This window comes from Mustelus asterias, chromosome 15 (genome assembly GCF_964213995.1).
Source record: "Mustelus asterias chromosome 15, sMusAst1.hap1.1, whole genome shotgun sequence".
NCBI lineage: Eukaryota > Metazoa > Chordata > Chondrichthyes > Carcharhiniformes > Triakidae > Mustelus > Mustelus asterias.
Window position 1 is genome coordinate 49,338,073 of NC_135815.1, and position 18,987 is coordinate 49,357,059.

The following is an 18,987-nucleotide window of genomic DNA, read 5'->3' on the forward strand; positions in this document are numbered from 1 at the left end:
TGAAACTGATGACGACTAAATGGATATAGTGACACTATATTAACAATATTTAAGCAAAACAGTGTTAAGTGAGGACTTACTTTACAGTGGTAGAATATTTCATTTAAGTTGTATTTCAATATTTCAAAGCCACTTCCTTGCTATATTTCATTCAATGAATAGAATTTGTTTTCTTAACAACCATGGTTCAACAAAAGGTGTATTTTTGTATTTCCAGAAAATGACAATTCTAAGCTGATCTTGGAGGTGAACTTGGAAATTGGTTTGTGCCAATCTCTGGTTGATCAGGAATTTTTAAAAAAATGTTTTTACTCCATTAAAGTTACAAAGCCAGAGTGGACTGGGCAGACCCAAATCCATTCCTTGCTTGTTCCAAAAACAAATTCAAATTGAATCCAATTCATAGCCCCCTGCAGAGAGACAAACAAGATCCAAGCTGACAAGAAAAGGCATTGCACCTGACCTTGGGCTTGATTCAATGCTTGATCATTCCCAAAAGAGATCGGGAACGGGGAGGCAGCGAGTGGTGGCTGGTAGCACCCTATTGATTTAATGTGGAGGTAGAAAAGGTATCTTGCACCGACCAGCTCCACATTTAAGTATACATGTTTTAAGACAACCTTTTTAGTGGTGGCAGAAAGGTCCCTTTTAAGGACTGCTAGTTAGGCCTGCTATTGATCTGGTTTTCCAGAATTAAAGCAATTTCAGTTCACGGAAAGTCAATTTTGGTAAAGGGAGGCCCACAATGGAGCCCATTTTATATCTAAAACAGCTGCACATAAATGAGCATCTCAGCCTAATTTGTCTAGATTGGATGATGAATTTGTTTAAATTTGGGTTGTGAATAAAGTTATGGGTGAAACATAAAATGCTGGATATACTCAGCAAGTCTGGCAGCATCTGTGGAGAGAAAATAGTTAACATATCAGGCCGAAGACGCTTCATCTGAGCACAGCTCATATTTAAAAGCTTAGAAAGATATCTCACAGGTGAACTTGTGAAATGAAAACACATAATGCTTGTAACATAACAAAATGCTGATATATTAAATCCCCAAAGTTTCTATCTTTCTCTTTCAGATGCTGTATGAGTTTTAATTTCAAATATTCATGGTTTTCCTTTATATCCCTATTAGATAAATGAATTACTTTATATTAAAAGGATAAGGAACCCTTGAAGGAAGGCACATGAAGACCTTGTGATCAGCCTGAATTATTATGCATGATGGTAGTAATCAAAAATTGGAACTTTATTGTAGGGTTGCAGTCAGTAAAAAGAAAAATGGGATTCTCATTTTTTGCAAACTACAAAAGCTGCAGTTATCTGCTATTTTTGGTAGCTTAAAATGTAAAGTATAACTGCAGAAGGAGGCCATTCTGCTCATCAAGTCTGCAACAACTCTCCGAAAGAGCATCTTACCCAGGCCCACTTCCCTTGCCCAATCCCTGTAACCCCGTGCATTTAACATGGCCAACCCATCTAACCTACACATCTTTGGACTGTGGGAGGAAAACCATGATGACATGGAGAGAACCTGCAAACTCCACATGGTCACCCAAGGCCGGAGTCAAACCCGGATCCCTGGCACTGAGGCAGCAGTGCTAACCACTGTGCCACCATGCCGCCCAGCGACCACCAATTGTCATAGGGCAATCCAATGCTTCTTTGATTATGTACCTGCAAATTAAGAAGTTAAAATTCTCCCTTTATTGCTCAGCAAACCGTTTGTAAATGTATTGACTACGATGCCCTCTATTCATTGTTTCCAAATTTTGACCGAAAAATTATAATGCAAATCCTATATTGATGTAAACACAGAGGTGAACATTTTTTTGACATGTGTTTTAATTAATGCCACTGTTCTCTCCTCCTCTTACCATTACAATGTACCATTCTCCTTTCTTTGAGAATGATGATGCCTTCCTCTGTTACCCTCGAATTACTGCTCCATAAACAGCTTTACCGAAGTGCATGAGATCTGTTGAAGTAGTTTATTATATATGTGACCAAAGAACAAATGTGATAGTTAGGTCTATATCCTTTGACAATTTTGTTTTCTTTTAAAACATTCCAAACCCCTCGGCTACCTGCATTGGCATTTAAGGTCTGCCTCAGCTTAGTGGTAGCACTGTATTCACTCAGCCAGAAGGTTGTGAATCCTAGTGTCAGTTGAAAAACTTGAGCACCATTGTCGAGGCTGATAATTCAGTGTTCTACTGTTGGCAGTTCTATCTTGGACAAGTGTTAAAACCAAGGCCTCTGAAAGCGAAGGCCCAGAGCTCAAATGTCAATCCAGGCTTTAAGCATATAATGGCCAACATTTTGAGTGCAGTACTGAAGGTGTGCTTCAGTGTCATTGTAGTTGCATTCCACATGAGGCATTAAGCCACAGACTTGTCTGCTTGTTTGCTTGGATATAAAAGTTTCCATGACATTATTACAACAGAGGTGTTCGCTCCACTTCCTCAACAACATTAATCTCTCAATTTAAGTCAGCAAAGAACTGGTAATTTTGCTGTATGCAAATTGGCTGCCATGTTTTATTCCAAAATAGAAAGTAAATAGTTGGTTGTGTAGCTCTTTGGGAAGTCTTGAGGGTGTGAAAGAAGTTCTTTCTTTACTGTATTTGCATCAAATATTTATTCAGTCTTAACTTTAGGTGCTTTAACAGCTGGTGCAAAACTCATTTATTTTTATTTACCTACATTTAATATAGATTGTTACTTGTGTCAGATGTGATTAGTTATATTCGATTTGAGTTTGTACCTTTTAAAATGCGGACATGTTTTTGAGAATTTTTTGCTTAATGGGACGAAGGATGTTAACATGACAGTACATAACCTTTCACAACACTTCTGGATTGGATTTAAAGTAAGGCCTTTTCTTCTGTTCCTCAAATGTGCCACAGTCCCAACTCAGAAGCACGTACTCTGTTGTGCCAAGAAAACATTTTCCATTTTGCGCACCTGTCACCCTGTGATTTCTCTAGCAAGATCCATTCTAAAGACCAGTCTTCCTGGTAACTAGTTTCATTGAATATCAATAATCTTAAATTTGCCTTCAATCCTGCTGTGTGAATCCCACACTTCAGGAACTAGTGGGAAGGACATTGGTTTCATGCAATGTGAAAGTGATTTCTGAGAAAGATGTACACTAGTTTCTATTTAAGAATAGTTCCTACAAGAAATTGGATGGAAGCTGGTCAGAACCAGTGTTCCATGGGGATTTTATACCACAGACAGATGTGATTTTCATCCCACAGTTCTGGGCTGGATTTCAACCCAGATCCCAGATGTGAAAGGCAACTAGACCTCCCCAGTTCCTTGAAAAAAACCAATACTTTTTAAATATTAGCAGACTGATGTAAGACAATAATAACTTAAACCATCAGAACCACCTGGAGGCAACATCCAGGGTGGCAAGGGCACAGAATGTACTTTGGCTGGGAGACTTCAACATCCATCACCAAGAATAGCCCAGTAGAACCATTACTAACTGAACTGGGCAAGTTTTGAAGGACACATATTGGCTGGACTGAGCTTGAGGCAGGTGCTGTGCTGAAGGAACCAACAAAAGAGGAAAAGGCTACTGGACCTTGCCCTCACCAATCTACATTCTGCAGATGCTTCTGTTCATGATTGGATAAATGATCACCGACTGCACAGTCCTTCTGAATACATAGTACTATCTTCACACTGAGCATACCATCCATTGTGTTGTGTGGCACCAGTTATGTCCCATCCACAAAAAGCAGAATAAACCCAATCCAACCAATTACTGTCCACTCAGCGTCCTATCAATCATCAGCAAAGTGATGGGCGGTGTTGTCAACAGTGCTATCAAGTGGCACCTGCACAGCAATGACCTGCTCAGTTTGAATTCTGCTAGCACCACTCAACTTCTGACCTCAATACAGCTTTGGTCCAAACATGGACAAAACAGCTGAACTCGAGAGGAAGTAGGAGTGACTGCTCTTGACATCAAGGCAGCATTTCATCAATGATCTTTCCCACATTTTAAGATCAGAAATGGGGATGTTTGCTGCTGATTGTATACATGTTCAGTACTATTCACAACTCAGTTACTGAAGCTGTCTGTATCCATATGCAGCAAGACCTGGGCAATGTTCAGGGGCTTGGGCTGATGAGAGGTAAGCAATGTTTGTGCCACGTATAGGTAATGACCATCTCCAATAAGAGAGAATGTAATAATCTCTCCTTGACCTTCAATATTATTAGCATTGTTGATTCATCACTGTCAACACCTGGGGGGTGAACCATCCGTATAAATATTGTGGCTACAAGAGCAGGTCAGAGGCTGGGAATCCTGCAGAGAGTAATTAGCCCCCTGACTCCTCAAAACCTGTTCATCTTCTACAAGGCACAAATCAATAAGTGTGATGGAAGAGCCTCCACTTGTCTGGATGAGTGCGGCTCTAAAAACACTTGAAGTTTGATGTCAGGACAAAACCCATTTGTTTGGCACCCTTAACACCACCATAAGCATTCACTTCGTCCACCACCAATGTGCAGTGGCAGTCTGATATACTATATACAAGATGCATTAAAGCAACTCGCCAAGGCTCCTTCAACAGTACCTTTCAACCTCGCAACCTCTCCCACCTAGAATCACAAGAGCAGCAGGTACATTGGAACTCACCATCTCATCCAAGCAATACTCCATCCTGACTTGGAGTTATATCACCATTCCCATGTGGTTATGGGGTCAAAATCCTGGAATTCTATTCCCAACAGCACTTTGGCATACCTGCATCTGATAGACCACAGTGTTTCAAGAAGGCAGGATGGGCATCAAATGCTTGCCTTGCCAGCAACGCACCCCCCCATCCCACTCCCTCATAGAAGGCATGTTTTACCCCTCCCCCATCATAGATTGCTGGCCTGATCTCACCCCCACCCTACCCTGAGCATAAATCACTGGCACTGGGGCCCTCCCAATGGGTCACCAAGTTGGCAATGCCAGATGGGTAGTTCCCAGCCATGACCCCGACCACCCAGGGGCTTCAGTGGACTCTGAGCCCTCTGATGTGGCCATCACGCCTGATCTCCATTTGTGGAGACCAGTAGTGATTCACACCAGGTTCCTGCTGTGCCCGAAGATCTGAGAACCCCAGGAGTAGAGGGAATCTGGCTTGAAATCGATTATTCATGTTTAATGGATATATGAATATGTTAATCTGGTTCCTACCCTCACCTGGCAGGAACCAGATTACATCAGGGTTTGGGGGCTGGAAAAAACCTGAAGGGGGTTTTGCTGGCACTAAACACGCATAGTTCCCTCCCCTGCAATTCTCTGACCCTGCGGATCCCTAATACGATCTGTGCCAGGTGCAACGCAGCCAGAAATTTACCCCCACCCCATGTGTTTTATTATTGTTCACATTCCTGAAATTGTGCACAAAAACATGAATAGATTTTTTTTCTGTGGTAGGATGGGTTGGTCAATAAATAACAAAGCTGGGAAAGGGGATTTCGGTTTCAGAGAAGCAGGATCAAATTTATGCAGAAGGGACATATTAACACTCCTTTATTTTACTTGGAGGTAAATGGACCTTAAGAGCTTTGTTTCCTCAGGTTGTTATTTATGATAATAGTAGGGGTGCTAGCCACTCCATTCTGCCAATCATGTCTGTCTGCCGCATTTTCCACAAAGTCTCAAAAAACTAAAACAATTTTGAAAGTACTTTGTTTCGGAAAACTTTAAATGTCTATCAGTATTGTGTGGTCTAAGAATTTAATCATTTGCAGTAGCAACACATGAAACTGTGAAGTGTGATTCCACTTTTAAGTTATCCTAGAAGTTTAAGATAGTGTTGACATCTTTGCAATATTGTTAGCTTGTGTGTAGAAATGTAATTGTCTTAGTTAAGTAAAAGGAAATTCTTCTTCCTTCCCATGTGATCGAAATCTGAGACTTTCCCGTTACGAGGAACTTAAATGATTGTGATTCTCCAGTTTTAAGGAGGGACCATGTCAGGAAGCATTTTTTTGTTTTTGTAGAAACATGTTTTTTTTTAATAGGAAACTTGAAGATTTTATTTACTTCTGTATATGCTTTAAGAACAACTGATTTTTCTAACAATTACTTGTTCTTTTAACTGTTGCATACCTTTTGTGAACCCCTCTTTATTTTTTTGCAAGTGGTACATTCCCACCCCTTGCTACTCTTATGTTAATAGTGACATCATTCAAACTGAGACTGCCTACTGCTTAAATTACACTGCAGACTGGAGTAATGTGAAGGTGTGCTTATTGGCTTCAGAAAGAAGGAAGATTAGCTGCTGGCTTGTGCTTAGTGGGTGTGCCGTTCAGTTGTTCACTTCCTTTGAATTTTTAAGGCTGCTGGTTAAAATAGTCTGGAGACTAGCGGACTGGACAATCAAAAAACAATGTGACGCTGATCTATGGCTGATGCTTTTTTACACTATCAACCTACACTGAATGGGGTGTGCTGGATTTTTGTTTATTTAAGAAGCTTACTTGTAGGGTAGTTACACCAACAGTGAGCAGCCAGCCTTTTCTGTTAGGGTTCTGTGGTTGTCTGAGTTTACCGGAGGATTTCTACCCTTCTGTTTTTTACTGGATTGCCCTTCAATTTATTGCCACCAAATGGAAATACATAGGGCATCTAGCATGTCAGGACCATTATCTGCTGGCTTTCCTGCTCAGATGCCATACAATTATAATCAGCTGGAAGGAAGATTCAAGCAGCTTCAAGGTAAGAATGCCAAGCCATTGTTAGTACTGTTGCTAAGATCCCTGTGAACTCCAGTTAGCAGGTGCAGTAACCATGTGGTGCCATGATTTTTTTTCTAGTTAGTTGCCCTTTTAAAGTATTTTTATTAAGAAATTGCTACCTGGTAGAAAAGAGCTAAAGAATGCTAATAAGTTGCAATTTTAAAAAAAACAAAAACCAGACTGAAAGCAACCTTCTAGGTTCAGAGTGATCAGATAATTTAGCCTTAAATGAGTTAACAAGGCATTTTGGTAGCTGAGCTATTGAGAACAATAGAGGAAGAAAAGAGGGAGTGGTCCTTTTTTTAGATCTGTTGTGGAATTCCCAAATTTTGTTATGCCATTTAATCTTGAGAGAACAAAGCTTTGCTCTCTGCTTCAGACTGTGAAAGGACTCCCTTGTTCTTCAGCAACGCTTTGAAATATTTAACACTGGCACATAAATTATAAACAGGGGAAGAAAGATGACTGAAGCCATGATAATTGTGTTCCTGACAATTATTCCTTTGAGCTTGAAATGGCGAAAGGAGCTTTTTTGCTTTTTGTAGTTCTGATTTTTTTTTTGCTGGGAGAAAAGAGATCTTTCTCACTAAACACAGTTTAGTAGCTAACTGTAAGAAGCTTCATTGACATTCTGTCTGGAAGGCTAATGTTTTATTAACTGAAAGAAAAACTGCTTCCTAATTATTTAACATGCATGCAACCAACTAGACCATCATGTCTGATCCAGCTGTAAAAATGTTCTCAAACGTTTCCCTGACAGCTCCATGAGTTTAACCACTGATCAGCCAAACCTTGCTGACCAGGAATGTCCCTGGGGTTTTCCATGAACTCTGGTAAATTAACTGATTTCAGCTGGGTGTTCGTCTTGTTGTGAGTTGGAGACGAAAAGCCATTCAGGATTCCCAATTCTTGTCATCCAACAGTCAATAATAGTCCCTCATATTTTATATTTATACAGGGCACTGACAGCAGTTATGATATTACATTTATTTTAAAATTGTGACTTCTACAGTTTTCAAGAATATACAGTGTAGGGTGTGCATGTTTTAAGGGAAGTCCTAATATGATATTTGTTAATTGCATTTATACTACCATCTAATAAATTGATCTAAATCTCCGCTATTGCTGATGGCATGTGGCAGTGTTCTATTGAACCGTTCCATCCATGGAGGTTGTTAGTTAAATCTGTGATTTCGACTGAGATTTATCTGATTTATTTTAGGGGATTGTTTCCAATAGCAAGGGTAACTTGTGAGTAATGCTATGAAGTACATATGACCTGAATGGGTACAGTAACAATGTTTGGCGTTGACAGAAAGATAGGGAGTGTCACTAATTGTAAGTAACTGCAAAAGGACATAGATAAGAGAGTAGACTGGGAAAATTGATGCACCATGAAATTTAAGATGAAGAAATGTGAGATGATACATTTTTGGAGTAAGAACAAGGAGAGGCAATATACATTAAAATTTCAAAAGGAGTACAGGAGCAGATTACATGCAAAACTTAACCTTGATAACCGATGCTCAATATGGTTTTAGAAAAGGTTTTTTTTTTGATAAACATCTTTTTTGAAAAATTAACGAATGGTAGATCAGGGTAATTTGGTAGATTAATTTCCAAAACATTGTTTTAGCACACCACGTATCATATCATGTCTCATGTACCCACGAGTTAATTTGGTATGTTCCCCCCCTTTTCCATTTAATCACAAATTGGAGCAGGGGATAAATAGAGAAGTTATTTGTTTCATGCATGGACTAGTAATCCAGAGGCCCAATCTAATGCTCTGGGGACACAGATTCAAATCCAACATGGTAGCTGGTGGAATTTAATTTCAGCTAATAAAATCAGGAATGTAAAGCTAGTCTCAGTAATAGTGACCATGGAACTATCATAGATTGTCATAAAAATCTATCTGGTTCATTTAAGACCCTTTAGGAAGGAAATCTGCCAACCTTACCTGATCTGGCCTACATGTGACTCCAGATCGACAGCAATGTGGTTGACTCTAGCTCCCCTCTGAAATGGCCTAGCAGGTTGCTCAGTTGAAGAACAATTAGAAATGGGCAGCAAATGCTGGCTTTGCCAGACATGCCCATATCCCATGGAAGAAATTTTAAAAATACATTTTGTAGTTCTGATTTTAGAAAAGGAAATAAATTATAGATTACAACTAGATATAAATAGTTTGGGGAAGTGAACCCAAGCTTGGCAGATGTCTTTCTTTGTAGATGACTGTTCTTTGAAATATCAAGTGTAACATTTGTGGGCAGGTTAAAGATAACAGGAAGGGAGACTTAAGAATGGTTTGCAGCTGTGACCAAAGCAAGCAGGGCCCTGGGATGTAGTGCCTGCACTATTCAGGCTGCAATAGTAGTTTCGTGAGTCTTGGGAAGAACCCACCTTGAGAACCGTGTACCATTTTTGGTTCCCATAATGAGAACTATGTTTGCTCCAAAGTAAGTATTGCAAAGAACATAAGTCTGAATGCCCACCCTCCATCCCAAGCTAGTACATTGAGTTTATGGAAATCAGTGTTGTGCTATGGTTTTGACTTCAATAGTGATTAACAGGCCAAGAGGGGATCTGTATCAGGCCTTTGAAATCATTGCAGGAATCAATAATACACAAATGGATGGATTATTTTCAGCAATATAGCCAAAAAGAAATTAAATTGAGAAAGCAGGGAATCCAATTTGATGTGAGGAAGCTTGATTTTGCTCAGATTGATTTGTGGAATTGTATTGCAGAGCTGATAGTGAGGATTGACTCTTTCCAGTCCTTTAACAAGATGTAGGTATGTTTTTGGAAAATTACAGGATCATGGCACAGGGCAGAGCTATTTGAGGCAATAGCTAACAAGTTATGGCTTCCTTGGGCTTGTTCGATTGTCTTTGAGGGATCAGACATGAATTTTTGAAAGAGTTTATTGAATTTTGGCACTTCTTGGAGGTGGGATTGAAGAAAAGGTGATTTACAGGGAGGAGAACAGTAAGAAGTTGTACGAACAAGTTTCTCATCCTGAGTATATTACAACTTGAAGATTCACATATATGGATCTTGAAGTGGTGGCTGAAATATTGCTAAAGCAAACTTGAAAAATATGGGAAACTAAATTTTGATCATGCTAAATCTATACAAATTTTTGATTAGGCTACTGTTTTGGAAATATTGCTTAAGATTGAGGAAAGACTGCAGAGGGGATTCACTAAGATTACATCAGGTATCAGTTGAGGAGAAATCAGTTTTCTCTTCATCAAGACAATAAAAGGTAAGAGGAGATCTGACTGAGGTGTTTAAAATTGAGAGGTTTTGATAAAATAAATAGTTGTTTCCCATTTTTCACCCATGTAAATTGCTAGCTGGAGGGCACAAATTTAAGATAATCTCCAAAAGGATCAAGGAAGAGATTAGAGAGTTAAGACATGGAATGCATTGACACAAATAGTGGTTGGAACAAAATTCATAATAGCTATTCAAAGTGAAGTAATTGAGGGTATGGAAAATAAAAATCTATAAGAATATAATGGGAATATCTACATATTCTTTCAGAATGAGCACAGGTGCAGAGAGCTATATGGCACTTTCTGTGCTTCAAAAATATTTAGTCTCATTGCCCAAACTTACACTATCAGAGACACCAAGCACACTTCCTCCATTCCTTTCCCTGAACTGTCCTTTTCCCTCTTCCTCCGCATGTCATTTTTGTGTTCTTGCATTCAGATACTTGCTCATTGTCTTCACTTTTTCCTCACACACTCACTGCTCTTGCCCTGAAGTAACTGCAAGAAATAAATTGTGTATTTCCCAGCTTCACCTCTCAAAATGCTGTAGAATCAATTAATTACTTTTGAACAGTAGCCAATTATGTGGGGCAAACATAGCAACCTGTTTGCTTGTAGCAAGGTCCCACAAATAGCAAATGAAGTGATGACCACTTGTTTTGTCGAAGGGCAAGTATCAGCCATGACACCAGGAGAATTCCTCTTCTTCATGCCATGGGATCCTTCATGTGCACTTTTGTATAGTCTCTTATACCAAAAGCAGTATCTCTGAAAATGCAGCACTCTCCTTCAGTGCTGCACCAAAGTGACTGCCAAGATTGTGTCCTTAAATCTTGGAGTAGGTCTCAACTCACAATTTTAAGGTGCTACCATTATGTCAAGTTGGTGTGAAAGTTGGAAGTCCAGAATAAGACAATACTGTGTCAAGAGAATCAATCTTGAGTCGTTAAAATTGACCACATGCATCTAATGGTATCTGTACTACTAACTTTCATGTGCAGAGATCATAAATTTCTGTGCCTTTCAGGCAGTAGAACCTGGTGCTCTGGAACCAGAATGTTACATCTCAGAAACCGATCATTCAACCCCAACAAATCTACTCCAACCTAGTCTTCTCCCACTAGCACCCTAATATTCCTATTTCCCAAGCGATTTTCTAAATTATTATTAGAACTCTGGGTCAATCACAACTGAAAGCTAAAAAATTCAAATTTACTCACTGAATTTAAAGGGGAGTTTTAAAACAAGTATAAATATCAAAATGGATTAGAGGAGCAGATGGATTGGGAGTACAGGTATACAAATCCATAAAGTAACAACACTGTCAATAAGATCATAAAAGTTATTTCATGTATCAAGGAATGGAATAGAATTGAAAAAGAAAAATGTTGGCCCAGTTCAGGTGTTACACTAGAGAAGCTGCAAAACAGATTTACAAGGATGACATCAGAACTGAGTGGTTCTAGTTATCGAGAGCGACAACAGGCTGGGCCTCTTTTATCTGTGAAAATGATGGCTTGAGGTGTAATTTAGTAAAAGTGTTTAAAATTATGAAAGGATTGATAAGGTAGACAGGGACAAGATGTTTCTACTTAAGGGGATTCCAAGTTAGGGCTATAAAATATAAGATAGGCACTAATAAATCCAACAAATAATTCAGAAGTAACTTCTTTACCCACAGAATGGTTATAATAGACTTGCATAGAATCCTTACAGTGCAGAAGGAGGCCATTTGGCCCATTGAGCCTGTACCGACAACAGTCCCTCCCAGGCCCTATCCCTGCAACTTTCCGTATTTACCCTACTTATCCCCCGACATTTAAGGGGCAATTTAGCATGGCCAGTCCACCTAACCCGCACATCTTTGGACTGTGGGAGGAAATCAGAGCACCCAGAGGAAACCCATGCAGATACTGGGAGAATGTGTAAACTCCACACCGACAATGACTGAGGCTGAAATTGAACCTGGGTCTCTGGCGCTGTGAGGTAGTAATGCTAATCATTGTGCTACCGTGCTGCCCTAATGTGGAGCTTGCTACCACAAAGAATAGACAAGAAGACATAAAGCATGAATACATTTAAGGGGAAGTTAGTTAAGTACATGAGGGGAAAAAGGAATATAAGGATATGCTTGGATGGTAAGGTGACATAGGGTGGGAGAAGCTCGTGTGAATGACTAAATAAAAGCAGAGTTGAGCCAAATTACCTGTTTCTGTACTGTAAATTCTGTGTAAAATTGCCGCCTTGTGTTAGAGCTATCTAACCTCTAGTTGCCAGCAGGATTGTCCCAAATGATTGACAAACTTGCAACCATGTCATCTGTGGCTCAGGAGTCACAAGTTCAAGGTTCAAGTTCCACTACTGAACTCGAGCACAAAAGTCAAGGCTTGCATTCGAGTGCAGAACTGAGGGAGTGTTCCACTGTCGCCGTCAGAGGTGCTGTCATTCAGATGAGATGCTCAACTGAGTCCCTGTCTGTTTCCTCAGATGGACCTAAAAATCCTTTGGTACTATTTTGAGGAGGAGTAGGGAAGTCACCACGCTGTCCTTGCCAAAATTTATCCCTCATTCAACATCACAAAAATAGACTATTTGGTCATTATCACATTGCCTTTTGTTGGAGGTTTGTGCTTACAATTGACTGCTGTATTTCCTATATTACAGCAGTGACTACACTTGGGGGGTTGGGGGGGGGGGGGTACTTCATTGACAGTAAAGTGCTGTGAGTGCCATATAAATGCAAGTTTTTCTGTTTTTTCTTTCTAACTGCACAGAATACAAATCAAGTATTCAGTTGTTCCTGTGGTGGTGTTTGTTTGTCTTATGAAACAATTTTGTAGTATGGGTGGAGTGAAAGTTTGGTTTTTAAGTTTTTAAACTCCTTGTGCAATTGCAGACTGACGAGTAAAGAACAGTGTACATCTAGTTCTTGAAGCAAACTGCTAATGTATACATTGTCTGTTTTGCCATTTGAGTTAGATATAGATTGGAAAAAAATGTTGCCATTAGATGAAATCTTTCTTATTGCCTAGTTAACTCAATTTGGAGCAGTCCATGTAAAAGCTTGAAAATTGAAACAGGGCATTTCTGTGCAGATGTTAACATGGAACTAAATATGAGTAAATTACAGCATATTTCTCATCAACAATGGTCATTGTAGAAAAGCTTTATCAATGTCAGACGCTGTATATTTTTACAAGTGGCACACAGAGGATGCCCTGAAAGGAAATGTGTATCCTTTTTGATTGTCTCAGTGTATAAACAAAGAGCTTGCGTATTATGTGGATGAGAGTTGTTAATATATAGCCTCTGGCCATTTCAAAGTGAAAGTTCTTTTCTACTTGGTTACATTTCTGTAGTTGGGTTCTCTGACCCTTCCATTTAAAAAAATATATAGCATGCTATTCTCAATCAGGAAAGTGTGGAGGGTCTCACCCAGATGGTATTGATGCATTTGCTGTTTGACCTGTCAGGAAATTGCCTCAGCAAAGTCAGAAGGAAACTGAACCTACTTCCTGGGAATGCTGAGCTGCCATGTTGAGAATCAGAATAGTTTCTAATTAGATAGAAATCCAACCCACAGTCACAACAATATAACAATCCCAAAGTGATCTTGTAGAAAGTTAGTTTGTGTTCTAGATTCCATGCCCATCATAGTGCATTATATGGGGAATTTTATAATAATTAAACTTGGCAAGTTTAGCACCAGTGCAAAGCCAGAATCTTATCGTACCGGGCGGCACGGTAGCACAGTGGTTAGCACTGCTGCTTCACGGCTCCAGGGACCTGGGTTCGATTCCCGGCTTGGGTCACTGTCTGTGTGGAGTTTGCACATTCTCCTCGTGTCTGCGTGGGTTTCCTCCGGGTGCTCCGGTTTCCTCCCACAGGCCAAAGATGTTCGGGTTAGGTTGATTAGCCATGTCAAAATTGCCCCTTAGTGTCCTGAGATGCGTAGGTTAGAGGGATTAGTGGGTAAAATATGTAGGGGTAGGGCCTGGGTGGGATTGTGGTCGGTGCAGACTCGATGGGTCGAATGGCCTCTTTCTGTACTGTAGGGATTCTATGATTCTTATCATGCCAATGTTAAACTTAATTCAAGTGTGAAGGTCCAATCTATCCGAATAAAAGCAGGATGAGGACAGCTTTCTCAAGGCAGCATCATTCTTCTAGATGGCCATGGTCAGATCAGACATTTGTTGAATTTGCACCATAACTATTGTGTTAATGCAAAGCAAACTATTTTGCATTGCAGCTACAATTGCTGTGAAATATTCATTTAATGAGGTCAGTTTGTTAAAAGAACAACAGTGAAAGTATTTTAGTGAGGTCAATATCAAAGTAACTTTAACTAGGAAAACCTAGTAGCTCTGTTTCACTGCAGAACTAACCACAGTGACATCATGACACGTTCAAATTCCAGCATTCACATTGTATGACCATTGACCTGCTTTGGCCTGTCAAGTGGAACGTAGTGCAATTATGAATAAATTGCATAATTATGAAACGCCATCAATGATGATTCAGCCCACTTTTTCCACCTTCCGTAGAGGAAAGAAGATGACAGGGAATTCATAAGGGAAAAATAATTACATTTATGTGGACACTTGAGAAATATCACAAAGTGATTCACAAGACCCTGACAACAAGCTAGCAGTAGTGTTGAACACTTGCATTCCAGAATTAGTCACATCCCTAGCCAAGTTGTTCCAGTACAGCTATAATACTGGCATCTACCCAAAAATGTGGCAAATTACCCAGTTATGTCGTGTCCATAAAAGTAGGATAAATTCAACTCAACCAATCAGTCTACTTTCAGTCATCAGCAAAGTAATGCAAGATGTCATTGACAATGCTATCAAGTGGCACTTATACAGCAATAACCTGCTCACTAATGCTCAGTTGGATTCTGCCAGGGCCACTTGCCTCTTGATCTTATTTAGCCCTGAACCAAACTTGGACAAAAGAGTTGAACTCAAAGGTGAGGTGAAAGGTGAGCTTAGACATCAAGGCAGCATTTGACCGTGTAGCATCAAGGTGCCCTAGCAGGACTCAAGTTGATGGGAGTTGGGAGACAGCTCTCCACTGGTTGGAGTCATACCAGCAGAAGGAAGTTGGTTGTGGTTGTTGGTCAGTGATCGCCGTTTCATCACTGCAAGAGTTCTTCACCATAGTGTGCTAGGCCCAACCATCTTCCAACTGTTTCATGGGTGACCTTCCCTCCATTATAATGTCAGAAGTGGGGATGTTTGTTGAAGATTGCACCATGTTCAGTTCCACTTGCAACTGCTCAGATAATGGAGCAATCTGTGTCCATATGTAACAAGACGCGGACAACATTCGGGGGCTAGGGTTGATGTGTGGTGCAAATGTTACTTACTACTTGATTGCCAGCCATTGACCCCCTCCAACAGGAGGGGCTCTAACTATCTCTCCTTGACATTCAGTGGCATTACCATTGCTGAATCCTCCACTATCAACATCCTGGGGGTTACCTTGCCCAGAAATTCAATGGAACCATCCATATAAATACTGTGGTTATGAACAGGTCAGAGGCTGGGAATTCTGCATCAAGTAACTCTCCTAACTTCCCAAGCCCTGTCCACCATCTTCACGGCACAAGTCAGGAGTGCGATGGAATGGTCTCCACCTCTCTGGATGAGTGCAGCTCCAACAGAGGTTAAGAATTATGAAACCATCCAGGAAAAGGCTACCTGCATGATTGGCACCCCATCCACCATCTCAAAAATTAATTCCCTGCACCCCTGATGTACAGTAGCAGCAGTGTGTACCATTTACAAGATGAATTGCAGAAACTCATCAAGGCTCCTTAAACATTACTGTCCATATCTGAAACCTCTACCACCTAAAAGGACAAGAGCAACAAATGCATGGCAACACCGTGACCTACAAGTCCCCCTTCAAGCCACACACTATCCTGACTTGGAACTACATTGCTGTTCCTTCACTGTTGCTAGGTGAAAATCCTGGAACTTCCTAATAGCTGTAGGCCTACTTACACCACATGATGGGAAAGAAAAGGTTGAGAGGAGACTTGATAGAGATGTACAAAACCAGGGGGTTGCACAGTGTAGATAGGGGAATAACTTCCCATAGATGCAAGAAATTGGTCAAGGACAAGAGGCATAGATTTAAGATAATTGATAAATGAAACAATGGAGACGTGAGGCAAAGCCTTTTCATATAGCGAGTGGTTGGTATCTGGAATGCATTGCTTGCCAGTGTGGTGGAGACAAGTTCAGTCAAGGCATCCCAAGATGGATTTGGGCTGCGAGGAGAAGACCAAGGAGTGGCACTAGGTAAATTGCTCCTTCGGAGAGGCAGCACAGACACCGTAGACTAAATGGCCTTCTGTGCTGGAGCCATTCTGTGATTCTACTGACTGCTGCAGTTTAACAAGGCAGCTCACCACCATCTTCTTGAGGCCAATTGGGGATGGGCAGCAAATGCAGACTGAGCCAACAATGCCCACATCCTGTGAAAAACAAACATTGCATTTGAACTGCAGTGACATGTGGAGAAATAAGGCAACCACGGTTGTATGCAACTGTAGCCTACAAGCAATAGTTATATATGCTTCCATCAATCTCTCATGTATTTCAGATAAAGCTGGTTGAGAGAGAAGTCTTAGCCCAAATTGGAGGAACATCCCACTTTTAATAGTGTCTTGGATCTTTAATGTACACCATGAATTATTGAAACAGTTATGTGGTTTTGATTTTCAATGTCTGATCCATCTTTTGAAGGTGCACTGTCCAATGGATTCTTGACTTTACAGACACTCAACAGGGATAAATGTGGCTCTAAAGCATCCATTATTTGGGGGCTGCAGATATTGTTTTTGAACCAAAATGACTTTACGCTGCACAAGCCCACTTGATACATACCAGGATGTCATTTTGGTGAGGTGCTAAGAGCATGCACCGGAAGTATGCGGTGAAAGTAGAATATGATGTCATCAGTGTGCAAGGCTCCTTTGGCATCAGTATTACTAGTTTCAACCTATTCCTCTTTCAAGCGCACACAGTTGAGCATGTGCTCAGTGGCAGGAAGGACACTCGTATCAGCAGTATTAAAAGGGGTCACCAACTTATTGGTTAGTTGCTAATTAATCTCTTTTGGCTCTGTTTAAGTTGTGTAAGTGTTTGGTGGTTGAAAGAGTTAGTTAAAGTTCATGAAGTCTTCAGTACTGGTGCTGTGCATGAAGAACACCGTTGTCTTTTGGTAGCATTTTTCCTACTTCCACCTAAACCAGAAGCAGTGTGTGCATTGTCTATGCTAAATGAAGGCTGCATGTCTGGTACAAGAGGAAGCAGAGTTCTTTAAGCACCTCCTTTGTAAAGTGCAGGTGATGCAAACCGTGCTCCTGGCTTAGGTGGAGATAGCTACCCTTACCAAATGACCATAAGTGGGTAAGGCCTCCTGCTGAGAGCTTTTCCCTCCTCCCTCTGCAAATGGCTTGGCTGCTGCTTTGTTGCCTCTCCTCCATTTCCATTTCCCTTTTATGCAACTAATTCCAACAAATGCAACTACAGCATCCATGACTTGAAGCAGTTAGTCTGCCAACCGTCATGGTCAAAAGCAAGGTGTCTTCATGTACAGCACCATTCCTGCAGACTTCAACAACTTTAACCAACACTGCCCAACACCTACACAAACTCAAACAGGGCCTCAGAGTAGGGGAGTCACTGTAAAGGTGGTTATGACTCTGAATTTCTTTGCATTGAGGTCGTACGAAGCTGCAACCAGTAACCTGCGCAACATTTTCCAAGTTTGTTGTCCACAGCTGCTTCAGTGAGGCGACAGAGGCTCTTTATACTTGGAGAGGTCTTTTCTTTGATTTTTGCATGCATGAGATTTTGCTAGAATAGTGGCTTGCCTTGATGCAGGGTTCCATTGAATGCATATGTGGCTCTGTGGGCACCACAATGCTGAGATGGACCACAACCACACAACTTACCGTTTGTGGTATGTAACCACACTCTGAATATCACACTGGTGAATGCCCATTATCTTGGCAACTGTTGTGTTGCTTTCATTCAGTGCCACTCTGGAAATATCGCAGTGGATTGAAAAACCACAAATGTAACACCTTATCCAAGAAAGGAGGCAGGCAGCTAGCAGAAATCTATAGGCCAGTTATTCTAATTTCTGTCATTGGGGGAAATGCTGGAATCAATTATTGGGTAAGTAGTAGCAGGACGTTCAGAAAATCACAATACAATCCAGCAAAATCAACATGGTTTTTTGAAAGTGAGGTTGTGTTTGACAAATTTATTAGAGTTCTCTGAGGATATAGCAAGCCGGGTGATAAAGGGGAACCTGTAGATGTAGTGTATTTGAGTTTCTGCTTGAGCAGAGATTGAGAGACCCAGCAAATCCATTTGTGCGTTGATATCCACACCTATGATGTCAGCAATCTGAACCTGCATGGTATCAAGCTGAGATTTCATGGCTGAACTTCAGTACAGCATTGAGACATTGTGTTGCTTTGACTTAGGCTGCAGTGGAAATGGTCGGATTCTCATGGAGTCAGGATCACTTCTATGGATGGACTTCAACCTCTGTCTATGCCTAGTTGGAATCAAACTCCTCCATGTTCCTTGACAATGTTAAGCTTTCTGATAACCTTGCCAATGCACCAAATGTTTCTGTGCTCATGTTCATCACTCTTTCCCTGTTCCCTCAGTCAAAGTCCTCGTCAGATCCATTGCAGCAGAACTCGTGTGTGGTCTTGCCAAGTTTGCACCTCTGTTAATTTTCTCCCTGCCCTGGCTACAGAACACTTGTGTCCTGTGACTTGCTAGGTGCAGATCCCACCTCTATGTCACAGTCTAAAGTGTGTGCAGAGCTAGTGGCTGCAAGTGAGATTGATTTTTTTTTAATCTCGTGTATCTCATACGTATCAGGCTTTCACATCACTT

General features: G+C 40.8%; 1 protein-coding gene across 2 annotated transcripts in view; it reads left to right on the forward strand.

Annotated features, from left to right (window-relative positions):
• The window catches only part of sptbn1 (spectrin, beta, non-erythrocytic 1), a 244,542-nt gene that overhangs the window by 116,929 nt on the left and 108,626 nt on the right, over positions 1–18,987 (forward strand). The window contains exon 1 of one of the 2 annotated variants that reach the window (XM_078229864.1): positions 6,260–6,738. The exons of the other annotated variant lie outside the window; for it this stretch is intronic. Within the exon in view, the coding sequence (XP_078085990.1) occupies positions 6,630–6,738 (109 nt within the window). The 5' untranslated portion in view covers positions 6,260–6,629. Of the gene's footprint in view, positions 1–6,259; positions 6,739–18,987 lie in introns of those variants that run through there. 2 annotated transcript variants of the gene reach the window in all.